We start from the raw sequence: 13735 nt of genomic DNA, 5'->3' as shown, positions 1-13735 counted from the left end.
TTGGGGTATTTTTGACAAAGAGAATGCATCAACACATATTAATAATTATTGTATTAACATATTAAAAATAAGAAATTGCACAATTATAGATGTTTTACTTCAAGGGAGGCACTGGAAAAATTTTACAGGTCAAGGGAGGAACGGGCTCAGAAAGTTTGAGAACCGCTGGTATGAGGTATGATAATTATTGAGATGGGATGGGAAAATAAATTGAAAGGTGTAAGTTTTCTAAATTTTCTTTCTGTATCATTCAATTTACAGTAGGACCTCATCAGTCTATCATGATTTGGACCTGGCACATGCCAGATTTTTGAAAATCCCGTTTTTTTTTGTTCTGTTTTTTTTTTTTTAAGGATGTGTATATAGCTTAAGTATTCAGGGTAATTCATTTTTATCAGATAACATATCAGGTAACATAGTAGCCCTTGTTTTCTTTAATCACCACAACCACAGTTGCAGCATTAAGGCAAGATGTTAACCCATACTGCCAGATTGGACTCTCCTAAGAAATAATGGTTGCAAATTCAAATATTAGTATATTAGTTATTAGTAATGGCCACATGGTGCAAGGAATCCTATGGCTTATGCTGCACCAGCCAAAAAAAAATAATAAAATAAAATAGCAAAAAATACATAAAATAAGATAAGAATAAAAACAGTAATAATAATAAAAAAAATTAACAAGAAAAAAGGAAATGGACAACCTATGCATTTCCCTCCTCCTGACTTTTGAATTTCCAGCTGACTTTTGAATTTCCACAGACTATTAGCCTCTACCACCCATGTAGGTAACTTATTCCAGTAATTTATAACTTGCTGGCTAAAATAAAGCTTCCTGCAATCCAATCTAAACAATCCCCCCCCCACCTTGAAATTATGGCCCTTAGTTCTAGAATTATTTATAACCATGAAAATTTCATCCATAAGCAAAATGAAAATTATTCATTTTGCTCAGAGCCTTAAACACCTCAATCAAGTCTCCTCTAAGGTGCGGGCGCCTCCGTAGCCAGGTGGGAAGGAGCAGCAGTCGCTTCTTGATTAGACCGGGGTTCGAGCCCGTCACCACCAAATACGGAGGATGCGGAAAGGTCAGGGAATGACCACCGCATATCACGGAGCAATATAGCCTTAGTTGCTAATGCTCCTAAAAAAAAACAAATAACAAATAACAAATAACCTCTAAGGTGCCTAGTTTCCAAGCTCTGCGACCCACATATTCAAAGTCTTTCCTCATATGGACGCCCTTTTGCCGACCTCACCAGGCAAGTTACCCATCTTTGGACCCTTTCAAGAAGAACAATGTCTTTCTTTAGGTGTGGTCTCCATATGTGGACACAGTATTCCAAGTGTATTCGCAGTATTCTAACAATAGCCTTATATGATGGGATTATCTCTACTAGCGATTGTTCGATAAATTATCGATAGGACACCATGGGCCCTCCTTGCAACCAGTCTACAATGCTTGGAGAACTTCATCTTTCCTCCACTACCAGCTTTACTTCAACTCTGCCAAACCAAATGTATAAGTTATTTTGGGGTTACTGTTCCCCAGGTGCAATAGCTTACACTGTTGGATTAAAGCATAGCTGCCATTTTTCTGACCATCTCTGAAATCTATCTAGGTCATTCTGAAGAAGCTCTGCTTGGCGGCAGAGCTGCTTCTATTGCTCCAGTATGTGGTCCAGTTGGCCTATGTCTCAACCACAAGTTGAGAGGTCGTGAGTTCAAGCCTGTATGATGCCACAAAAAAAAAAAAAAAAAAAAAAAAAAAAACAGTCCATTGTGAACTGCAGTGAAGATCCGAAGATCTAGCTGTCTTTAATACTTCAGTCTAATAATTCACCATGTATATGGAATTTATTATTTATGGTCATAGTAATTAACTACATTTGTCAAGTGGGCCATCCTCTTCATAATTCCATATGATTCAGTGAGGATAGTGTTCCTAGTGTGATTGATGCACTCAGATTTTATCTTTTTGTTAGGGTATGTGATATATACGATCTGTTCCTATAGCCTTACCTTCCCGAAGAATCAACTTTTCTGATAGCTTTTCCAGGATCATTATACCACTTATTTTTTAGCAATATGATGCCTTTTCCCTATTTGCCCATGGCACAAATCCTTTCCACTGTAAATATCTAGAAATTAAATTAAGTGATTAAAGAATGCAGGGGATATTATTTTGTCCAAAAAGATTTTTTTTTTTTTGTGTGTGTGTGATTTTGATTTAATTTTTGACAATTTCACTCCACTATTGAGTTAGTTATCCACTCAGTAAGAATAAAAGCATTTGTGTAAGTTTATTTAAAAAAAAAAAAGAAAAAAAAAAAAAAAAATCAATAATCAGTGAATTTCAGAAAGCTCACATCCAAAGGATATGAAATTGCTGAAAATGCACATACAAATTTCATTACCCAACTTTCTTGAACAAAGTTTGTTATGCCTTGTGCGGTATTTTGTGTTTTCAAATCTTTCTTTCTAACTACTTCTTTCAAATACTTATTTGAAAGTAGATAAAATTGAAAAATAGAATGACTTTTTGATAGCAAATGCTGTGTAAGCTTTCGCTTCCTTGCATCATTCTGCCATTAAACCAGTACTAATTTCAGTGCAGTTAATGTATAATACAGACATTTTGAATTTCTGTCATTCTTATAAATTATTCCTGCTTTATAAAAATATAAATCTCCATCATTCACAAACTTTTAATTTACTAGTTTTTCTTTTCTAATTTTAGAAGATGTGCACTCATTATTTACTACAGCAGGACTTGAGAAAGAGCAAAATCTAGTGGACCGCCGTTTACAAGTAAACCGAAGGCAGCTTTTAACCATGTATCGAGTGTGGATTCAAGCTAAATATCGAAAACCTGTTTCTGCAAGAATTAATCAGTGAAATGTTCTATTCTGTATAATATTTTATTATATAATTGTTTATATAATAATACTGTTTTATATAAAAATGTAGATAAATAATTCTTACAGCTAGTTCGGTACAGGAATATGGTATGGCACTACGTGCAAAACAGCTATCTTATCATGGAATAAATGTTTTAATTTATTTTTTTGAAAAATATTTTTAATTTGTAAGTGATAAGTGAAATCAGATTAAAATTCAGTTGTTTATTTTAGAGGCACACCTTATGGGATTGATGTGATAAGTCATTGTAGTCTTCTCATAAGTGTCTCTACAGAGCTGACCACTGTAGGAGCAAGGTCTACAAACCTGGATCAACAGGGAAATCAAAATCCCATTACAACAAATATAATTTGATGAAAATTTCACTGTAACAAAAATATTTCCAGTCCCAGATGTATGCCCTTTTCTGCATCCTATTTGCAAAAAATTCATTCCAAGGAATTATTTTTGAAGTACAGTGTGGCTTAAAATGTTTTGGTTTACAACAAAGGAGTAACTTGTTAAAATTACAAATCATTTTCTGTACTTCATGTTGCAAGTACAACTACAGGACAATTTTATTGTGAAAGGAGTTTTAAAAGACCTTTCATTTAGCTTCTGAGGTAATGCACTGGTATACAGCACATTGGCATCTTTTCCCTCACACACACACACACACGTGATCACTTTAAGCCAGTGCCACATTACGTGACATGCCCATGCCCAGCAGGAAAATATTTAATCTTGGTGAGTTTCTAGGCAGGGATAAGCAGTTATTTTTTGTACCTTCTTAATAAGGATATTGCAGACTAACACAGAGAGGTTGTGTTGACAAATTAAGGATAATCTGAAACATAGGAAATATATATTGCATGTGTTCAAGAGCCCTATGAAATTAAAAATAAGTTGCCTGGTTGGATTTCCATTTTCATTTAGGGTAGCATACAGGAATGACAATTTAAGGGCTGCAATCCTTATTTTTAATAGGAGTATAGTTGTTATTTACTTAGTTGATTTGTCATATGCATCTCATGTAGTATGCATAAACAATGAGTGCAATGTGCAGGGTCCTTCTATTTGCATCAATCTATTGTAAGAATGATATCAGCATCAAGCCCTACCTGAATTATATGCCTATCAAATGCAAGTTTATAAACATAAGCTTGCATTTGATAGACTAGGTGGAAACCAAGTATTTATAAGTGTAGCTTTGGATGCAAAATGTGAATCATATTAACATAAGCTTGCATTTGATAGGCTAGGTGGAAAGTGTAGCTTTGGATACAAAATGTGAATCATGACACAGTGGTATTACTGACATTAAAGGCCAACTACTGCTGATAGGCCATTTTTTGCAAAGCTGAATCTTTGGACATTTCAGAGAGAGTGGGTTGCTTTTGTGTGGCAATTGAAACTGGGGTGAACGTCTTGTTTGAGTTGCAGGAATATACTGACTTCCATCAAAAGTTGAAGGAACTGGTGCTAAGCATGGCTGGACAGGGAGAGGATGTGAACCATTGCTAGTCAGATGACTTCTTGTGCTGCAAAGGTATAGAAGACAGGTTTGGATGCAGTATGAAGAAGTAAGATTAACAGTCTCCTCAATGAGACATTCCAGTCATTAGAATGAATACCTTTCATTCTAATGACTGAATAGTACTCGTTCTAAATAACATGGTGGGCACTTGCTCCTGGATTGTTGTGTGGTTGCCACAGCCTGGCTGGGACTTTTCTTTGAGAGAAATGTGTGATCTCCTGTGGTTAGTTAGGTTCCATGGCTGAAAACTGCACACACCCACAGGTGCAGACTTTGCACCTGTGGGAACACCATGAAGGTGACCACTTGGTATAAATTCAAAGCTTGAATGGTCTGAATATATTGACTTCTGCTGCTGCATAGGAATTAATCTGTAAATTGTAAATCTGCATTGTTATAATCTCTGTAATTGTAAACATATAGTAGGATTGCCCGGCACTGCCTAGTTCAATAGATAAAAAATGTCTTGTGCACATGCTGAAGAATGAATAGCACAAATTCCCAAAATATTTCTGTATTTGCATGTCTGTTCTGTCTCTAGATTTTAAAAAAATAATATAAAATTCAGGCTTTATACCTATTTTATCAGGAAAACAGGTTTTGAATACAAGATATCTCAAACAACATATCTCACTTTACAAAAAAGTACATATATCAATATATTTATTAGAGAATAACAATTTTTTTGAGTGAAATTTTGATCAACTTGGGAAGGTTATCAACAGGACCTCCCATAAGCCTTTCTTCAAATAAACAGCAAAGCAAATGTTAATGTATTTATTATTACAGTAGGTGCTGTCTTTCCAGATGTTGTCTTCACCAAAATAATAAATTAGGTGCTACACTGAGAAAGACTAAACAAACGCAAGCATTATATTATTCCCAAATATCACATAAGCAGTGGTTACTAAATACATATTTGTACATGATTTTTATAGTTACAGTTATTTACAACATTAAAATGTCAGTTACAATCAACCTTCTGAAAAGACCAGAATTAGTGTGATACATTATTATTATGCATTACTATGGTAATGTTTCAGCCTGCTTCCCTTCACACATGGCTTTCAATGCCAGATCATTAACTATTTGCAAGCCCATTGTGTGTCATAAACCTAAGCACAATTTCAAGACACTAACATAAACAAATACTTTTTATAATGCACAAATGCTGATTGTGCATTATAAGATTAAGTCAATGTTTTTATGCCTTTCTAGAATTATAGCATGGCCAGCATGTAGCTTGGTTTTAATGTTATTTGCCTTCAGCAGTAGTGTGAACAGTACTTTTTATTTACCAAATTCAAATTGTTTATAGTATGAATTTTAATAAGAAAACTACAGGGCAACCACTTTTCACTGAAGAGCATATAACTAAATCATAACTCTGCGTCAGTTTGAGTCTCAAATACAATTGATGTTACTGTGTAGTATGACAATTTTTTCACTCACTGTGTTAAAAGTTTTCAAAGCAGTCCGTGTTTAGTAAAACAGCCAAAATTGAAAATAACTGTAGGGCTTTTTTTTTTTTTTTTATTATTATTAATTTTTTCTTGGAATACTTGGAATACTAACTAGCAATACGTTAAATTTTTAGCAAAGCTTATTATCTTAGTACTCATCTCTGAGATCCGTATTGGTTAAATTAAAAATGACATGAAAGGAAGGTAAGAAGGGAATAAAGGTGAAAGTTCCATTACATTAATTGATTAAATTTAAAAACACATCCTTAGGAAAAGGGAGTGCACCATCTTTTTCCTGGTTGTCATTTATAAAATTGTATAAAAGAAATTTGCATGTTGAAAAGCCAAGAGCTGGACGTGAAGCTTTCGATGGCATTGTCATCAGTTGGTGAATGACATAAGTTATGAGTGATAATTTATAGTATTGCAGGGGGGGAAAATTTAATGGATAATCAACAGTGCTTTAAGCTGTAAAATTAGTCAATCATAACTAGCAATACATGTTGTCTTGAACATCCCACCTTCCTTCCCCTCTTTTCTTTATTTCATTTCAGCTATTTAGAAATAGTTATGTTACACTATGACAAATACCCTTATTGCTTAAACTGCATAAGAGGAAAAGATAAACACAGTGGGTCAAACCATGAGGTTATTACATCACCTAGGATATTTACTAAGTTTCAAAATGAGCAGCTCACTCTCATTTAATCTGGAATTGTTCTTACCTTGTTATTTTCATTTGTGCAAGGATGTGAATTCTCAGCAATTATTAATGTGCTTGTGCTCACTGCACAAAGATTCAAATAAATATTCATGAAATATATAGCTTATGAAATTCTGTACTGTAGATCTTGAGAGACTGACCATTGTTGGTGCTAGTTGAGGTTCAAGCAAAGAAGAAGAAGAAATGTTGCCTACTTCATTTTTTTTTATTTTATTTTTTTTATTCTGTACATATAATTTACATACCTTTACTTTTGTAAATCTGTATGTCCTTTTGATAGTCATTACTGTTAAATACTAACTACTTATCAATTCAAATGTCTTCTTTGAGTTGCAGTATTTTAACGAGCTCCCCTTGTGACTGTACCATCCATAAATATAAATTCCACCTGTTTAAGTTATCAATTCAATTAAATACCTAATAGCAGTGGAATAAAGGATAAAATTACTGAGGGTTCACTTATTTATCATTTCTAAATATGGAAAGTAGATGGCACAGTACTCAAAAACATAATACTTTTGAGGGGGGTTGATGAGCCAGTCTCAAATGCATTCATCTACAACACATTCCACAACTACAGTAAACCCTCAATATTCACAGATTATCCACAGGTTATTTCTTTGTACAGGCAGGTTTTGATTATTGGCAGGTTATGTCTTTGTATGGTATACCTAATTAACATTCTCAGTTTCAATTATTGGTGTATAGTTTCTCTGCAAGCCTGTTACATTTCCAACATATATACATACCTCTATATAGATATGCTGCAGAGGTGAAATAAGACCCTGTTGGATCAAGGTCTCACTGCAACATTGTATTATACCCACTAAACATTTTCAAGATTTCTCTACTAAATGGAGAAGATTCCTCTACATCAAGGCGTGTGCAACACAGGAGTCCTGGTCCCTTTGGGAGTCACAGAAGAAGTTTGAGAGGTGCCAATTAAGAAAGATTGAAAAAAAATTCATACCCAAACATTATACTTATATCACACAACATTGTAGGAACTATGATGTCACACTAACTGATAAAAGTATTATGTTTTGTGGGTCTTATTTCTTTAATTCTTCACAACCTTCACAACCCCATTGTAGTTCCCACGAATAAATAAAAAGCAGTTGAACAATCAGGATAAGCCTTCTGATCTTATCCTCCACCTATGGGTGCCTCCGTAGCCAGGTGGACAGGAGCGGCAGTGTGTAGCGCACACACTTCTTGATTAGACCGGGGTTCAAGCCTGTGACCACCAAATACTGAGGATGTGGAAAGGTCAGGGAATGACCACCACATATCCCCAGAGCAATATGGCCTTAGTTGCTAATGCTTCTAAAAACCAAATAACAAACAAACAAACCTCCACCTATGATGGCTGTTATTGACTTGTTACTGAAACCTGTTAGTCTATTTCATGGACAAGAGAAGAAAGAGGCTCATACACCTTCCTGTATTTCAGTTGTTTTTAGTTGAGCTCACATCGACAATTGGCAGCTGCATATGGCCATCCCTTTCCATCAGTTAAGTGTCTCTTTCCTGGCATATTTTCCATCAGACCCGAGTTAATTATTTTCACTCCATGTTTGTTGTTATATTCATATCAGCATTGTTATATTTTATATGTTATAGGATATGTATTAAAATTTAAAATGCCCATATCATCGATGTGGATAAATGGCTAAGTAAAAGTTAAATGATCTGCAAGTGATGAGGGTGTGGATGATAATCCAATTGTGATATGTCAAAAAAGGAAGAAAACAAGCTACCCCACCAAGTGAAGTGGAAGCAAAAACTGTCATGGAATTAGGAGAGCCATTGCAACTCAAATTAACTAAAAATTCAAAAAATTTTTAAAAATCAATTAAAGTTAAAACTGTTTTCCTTCCTGAAGCAGACAATGCTTTTCGACCATGTGTTGTGATCACCGGAATGGAAGTATTTCCATTCCTGTGATCACTGTTTTTCACCTGCTATGACTGTTTTCTCTATTATAACAAGCAGAAAGAACTGCAGCATAAATAAAGAATTATTAGACAGTAACACTTTTTTTTTTTTTAAAGGAGAGAATATTTTAAAAAATTACACGTTTTATATAGTTCAGTTACTAGAAAATTTGTTTATACTCCACAAAAATATTTCTTTAATTATTAAGATCATTTTGCTAATATTTTGTATTAGAAAAATTATTTTATGCTACAGTTCTGCATATCAGTAAATCTGTCTTACTAAAATACACTGTAACTACTAGTACCTACATCCTCAACTAAAATTGAGTTTTTCAATTTGAACTTTTTTTTTTTTTTTTTTTTTATATATAATATTAATAAACATGTGGCCTTTTCAATAGAAGTTGCATAACAAATTCATGGTACAGTAAACCCTTTATTTAATAGACAAAGAAATCTGATTGACACAAGAATGCATTTTGAGTGTGCAGAAGGGGGAAACTAGAACTTAAGTCACAGCAGCTGACAGCAAGCATGCCAGTCTGTTTATGGACATACCTTCATATTGTTAAGTGCTTGTCTGTGCCCTGTTTGTTTATTATAACTTCACTTTCAGTACATCTGCATGGCCCTAAGAAAATTCATGAAAAGAGAAAGCCTCTGACCATTGTGCAGAAATTAAAGCTTTAGATCAGCTAATGCCTGTAGGTGTCTGTTTCCTGCATCTGTGAGAAATATGGCATAAAAAACAAATTGTCAGTTATCGGAAAAAGCAAGGCTAAGCTTAAGAGGTTTAACTTTGAACATTCATTGGCATCTCAATTTCAGCTTCTGAACTCTGACTAAAGTTTTTCTAGGCAACACTATACAGCCAAGGTAAATTATTTTTTACTAACCCTGTACTATATTTACAATGAAGTCACAGTAAATAAAAGCTTGCCTTTTACTGTTTAAATTTAATTATGCAGGGTACAAATGGTGTCTTTAAAAAAAAAAAAAAAAAAAAAAAAAAAATTGACAATAACAGACACCCACCCCCAATTATTTCGAAAAATTGGGGTTTTACTGTATAATGTAGAGTGGGTACTGCAGTTTCATGGAAAACCAATCTATGTAGCAGGAATTATTTAAATTTTGTGATTTTTGAAGGAATTTGTGGTAATGTTTTAATACTGCAAACTTCAAGTGGTAAAAATTTGTACTGATATTTCAGATGTTCTGCATATTTTAATGCCTCTTTTTTTTTTTTTTTTTTTTTTTTTTTTAGTTAATCTAGTTTAATACCCACAGGATGATTATAAAGTTTCCAGCAATTTTAAACAATAATTACATAATGAGTTGATTGCTCAAAAAAAGAAAAAAATTCCGTTAGAGTGTACTACGAAATGTATCAATAGCCAAATATTCACTAGGAGTTTTGTCTTGCAGCGGAATTGTTATTCAGTGTTCTGTTCAGTGTTTGTAGGGCTGTAAATTTACATAGATACATCGATATTTACCTGTTATGTTTCCATTGTGCAGATTCTGTAGTGCTTGCTTACCAGAATTGTTTTCTTTTAACAAATAAAACTGCAGATTTGCAGAAGTTGTTTGACATCTCTCTTTCTTTTGCGATTGGTTTACTTGTCACGTAATTCCTGTTCAGGAACTTTATAATAACCCTACAGATAATAAAACATTTTCCTTGTTAAAATGTTATACATATCTGCATTCATATACAAATTACATCTGACCCTGGCAAGATTCTATTTGCTGGTTTACTTGCATTTGTAAACATTCAGGTGCACATACAATGCACACCGTAATATTACCAGTTCTAACTTATTTTGCTTTAACTTAAATTGCAACTTAAGTTTATTGTTTTGGTTGCATCTACTTAATGGTATTACTCTTCTTTGAACTGGACTCTGTAGCAAAATTATTGCCTTCTGGATATCAGTAATATTGACTGCTACTGTGGCTTGTCTTTTCGTTGATCTTGCTTGTTCTATGCATTAGGTATTGCAGAACCAAAAACTGTTAGCTGCCACTGTTGAGAATCGGAAGAAACCTAACAAAAGAGTAAATTTTTCTTAAGTGTTATACAATATTAAAGATATGAATTACATGCATTATATAATATTGTTCATACATTTAAAAATACAGTGCAGCACAGTTGACCATTACCTGTTGTTTAAATGTGATTACAATAATATCATAGTACAGTATGCTTTGTTATATAGTTATTGATTGCATTTCTTCAAAAATTATCCACATTTGCAAAAAAAAAAAAAAAAAAAAAAGTACCCCAACAATTGCTCATATTATTCCTGTTACCAGAAAATATCCAATTCCACTTTAAACTTTTCCAAATTCTCTGTGCAGCCACTATCTCAATAAATAATTTATCCCGTGATCCTTTAATGAGATCGCTAACAAAAGGTGGCAGTCTTTTTGTTACTCCAAAAGATTTCAATAATTATACCCTCTGGTTCTTGTCCCACCTTCAGTGAGAATATACACTATATGATCAAAAGTATTTGGACACAGTTCATTGCAAAGATGACAATTCAAAAATCCTAATACACAGTAAGGCCAGATTTGGCCTTAACCTTCATGGGCATGCTTTATACTAACTTATGGTTGGTGCCAGCTGGAATTCATTTCTATTCCTCCAGCAAAGCAGTGTTAGAATCAGTTTTAAACCTGAGGAGGGCCAGCTTTTTGCTGCAGCTGAGTCCACCACTCCAATTTGCTCAACAGGGGTTCAGTGAAGTTGAGGTCCAAGCTGACCAGTTCAGCTTCCCACTGTCATCATCCACAAACTAGTTCCATATGACTAATGCTGTATGACATAGAACATTATTGTGCTCAGCACTCCAAAAGCTGTATCATATTGGTAACTCTAATAGTGGGCCTGTGCAATATCTGCAGATGACATGTGTGAGGCACTAACTACCTTCCTTATGGTTCGTCCATTACATTCCACAAGTTTGTGAAGCCATCCAGACTTTTTTATTATTATTATTGAGATATCACTTATTGTCTTCAATCTTTTAATGATGTCTGCCATAGTGAATTGTGGAAGATTCCACAAGTTGCAGCTGCACATGCAAAATGTTTACTGATGTAGCATCCAGTCACCATCCCACATTGAGTTAAAGTTCTGATCCATGACTGACATTGGTTTCTAAATGCACTTTGCTGCACAGCCTTCCCCCCTCCCCAGTTTTCTAGCTACAATATTCCATGTACAGTATCATCATCATCTTTTAAAAAGGAATAATGACTTCCCACTTGCAAAGAGCTGATAAATGACTGATAGGACATTATCATGGTGATAGGACACCATGTGCCTTTCTGGCCACTGATTTATGTTGCACAGAAAACTTCATGTCTGTTTGTCATAACCCTTAGTCTTCCTCATCATGGATCACCTTTAACTTCTCTCCAATTTATAAGTTATTCCTGGGTTATTGTTCCTGTGCAAAACCTCACATTTAACAATAATTAAACAGTTGTCATTTTTATGACCATATTTGTAATTAGTCCAAGTTACCTTGAAGCCTAGAATAAATTGTCCAAAAGATTTGTATCTTATATTTAATTTATAATAAAGTACAAATCTTTTATTAATCCAGCAGTGGTGGTAGTGGCACCACTAGTTGTAATAGAGAGGGTGGCTCCTGATCTGATACTCCAAATTTTCTTCTTTCTGTAGGGGGGGGGGGGGGGGAATTCTGCTTGGAGTATATCAATGCATGACTTTTTATTAATGTATTTCAATGCTTATTAAATGCACTTTTTTTTTTAGTTTTTTTAAAAGAAAAATTCTGAATTTTAAACTTGTTACACTCAATGAAAACCGAACTTGTATCAATTCAGCTAAGAAACAAAAATTATAAAGGGAGGGGGGAACAATATAAACATAATTAGTAGTCTATTCCATTTTTCACTTTATAAAATTGTGAAGCACCAAAACTTCATCTTGTATACGCACCTCTTTCAACTCCATTATACATGCAGAATTCTAAGGACACCAGTGCTTATTAGATGAAATTTTATCTGTTTAAATAATGATTTTAAAAATTCAATTGTAACTGCAATGGCCCTGGCCTTTAATTCATATAATTATTATTTCTTTATACCTGTTTCAGTCCTCAGCCGCCATAGCCATGGTCAGGCGCACGGGTACATAAGTACACGTGCCTTGAGTGACCGGGGATCAAGCCCGTGACTGCTGAATACGGTGCTGTTTCGTGTATTCTGTCTATCTTGTGAATTCCTCTGACCGTTTGGTCGTCCCGGAGTATCAACAGAAAATTTATTTATTTATATATGAAAATGTTAGATGTAGTGATCATTGCATAAACTGCCAGACCTCTATTATAAATATAGGATAGTGAAAATAAGGAATGAGAATAAAGGGATAAAGAACTTGGATTTGGAGACATAAGTAAGTTAGATGCTAAAAACATTAAGTAAAAATTATTATAATAATTACTTGGGGGACTTCACCCCTGCTCGTTGCACTAACTTCTTTTGATAAGATAAAATACTTACAGAAGCTTTCGACACTGTGTGCGTCTCTTCCTCAGCTATGAATACATAACACATGGAAATCAAGAATTGTACTGTGCGGTCATGCTAGATACACAAAGCGCATGCATGAGGTTTATTTAGCATGACCATGCTAAAACAAGCTTGTTTTACCACAGTAAAACAAGCTTCTGTTCTGTTCTATTAAAATAATTTTCCTCACTAGGAGGAAAATTATTTTAATGTATAGAAAGATATGTCATATTGGTACTGTTGCTAGTGGCATTAAGTAAAAAGATACACAGGAATAAATAAACTTTTAGAACTGCAAAAGTAAAAATGATAAAGATAAAGAATTAGAGCCAAAAGTAATAAGGGAGGAGTTCACAACAGTATCAATATAATTAATGGGAATAGGCTGCTATTTGTGCCAACGTTGTCAGTGCACTAGAACAGCCTATCCAGGATCTCACAGCATTACAAACCTTAAGATTAATGAAAATTGGTCTGAAAAGTATTAATTTGCCAGCAAAGCACAATTATTACACCGTAATAATGCATTGGGTATGTTAAGTTAATAATATATGTAATTTGTATTTGAAATCAACGTCAATACTTATTGAGGAAATGGTTTATTAAAATACAAGAAGAA

The 13735-nt window shown here is 34.0% G+C and overlaps 2 protein-coding genes across 5 annotated transcripts in view; one reads left to right on the top strand and one right to left on the bottom strand.

Annotated features, from left to right (window-relative positions):
• The window catches only part of Mettl2 (methyltransferase-like protein), a 43128-nt gene extending 40230 nt beyond the window's left edge, over window positions 1–2898 (top strand). The window contains exon 8 of the mRNA XM_090380899.1: window positions 2741–2898. Coding sequence (XP_090237025.1) covers window positions 2741–2898 — 158 coding nt within the window. The remainder of the gene's footprint in view (window positions 1–2740) is intronic.
• A 6993-nt stretch (window positions 2899–9891) lies between these two features.
• The window catches only part of LOC150090966 (uncharacterized), a 308945-nt gene continuing 305101 nt past the window's right edge, over window positions 9892–13735 (bottom strand). For all 4 annotated transcript variants that reach the window (XM_090373647.1, XM_090373641.1, XM_090373632.1 and 1 more), the window contains exon 10: window positions 9892–10615. In XM_090373647.1, coding sequence (XP_090229773.1) covers window positions 10553–10615 — 63 coding nt within the window. In that variant the 3' untranslated portion in view covers window positions 9892–10552. The remainder of the gene's footprint in view (window positions 10616–13735) is intronic.

Source organism: Mastigoproctus giganteus, chromosome 1 (genome assembly GCF_048544385.1).
Source record: "Mastigoproctus giganteus isolate SK-2022 chromosome 1, ASM4854438v1, whole genome shotgun sequence".
NCBI lineage: Eukaryota > Metazoa > Arthropoda > Arachnida > Uropygi > Thelyphonidae > Mastigoproctus > Mastigoproctus giganteus.
Note: the sequence above shows the minus strand (reverse complement) of the source record. Positions and strands in the feature narration are given on the sequence as shown.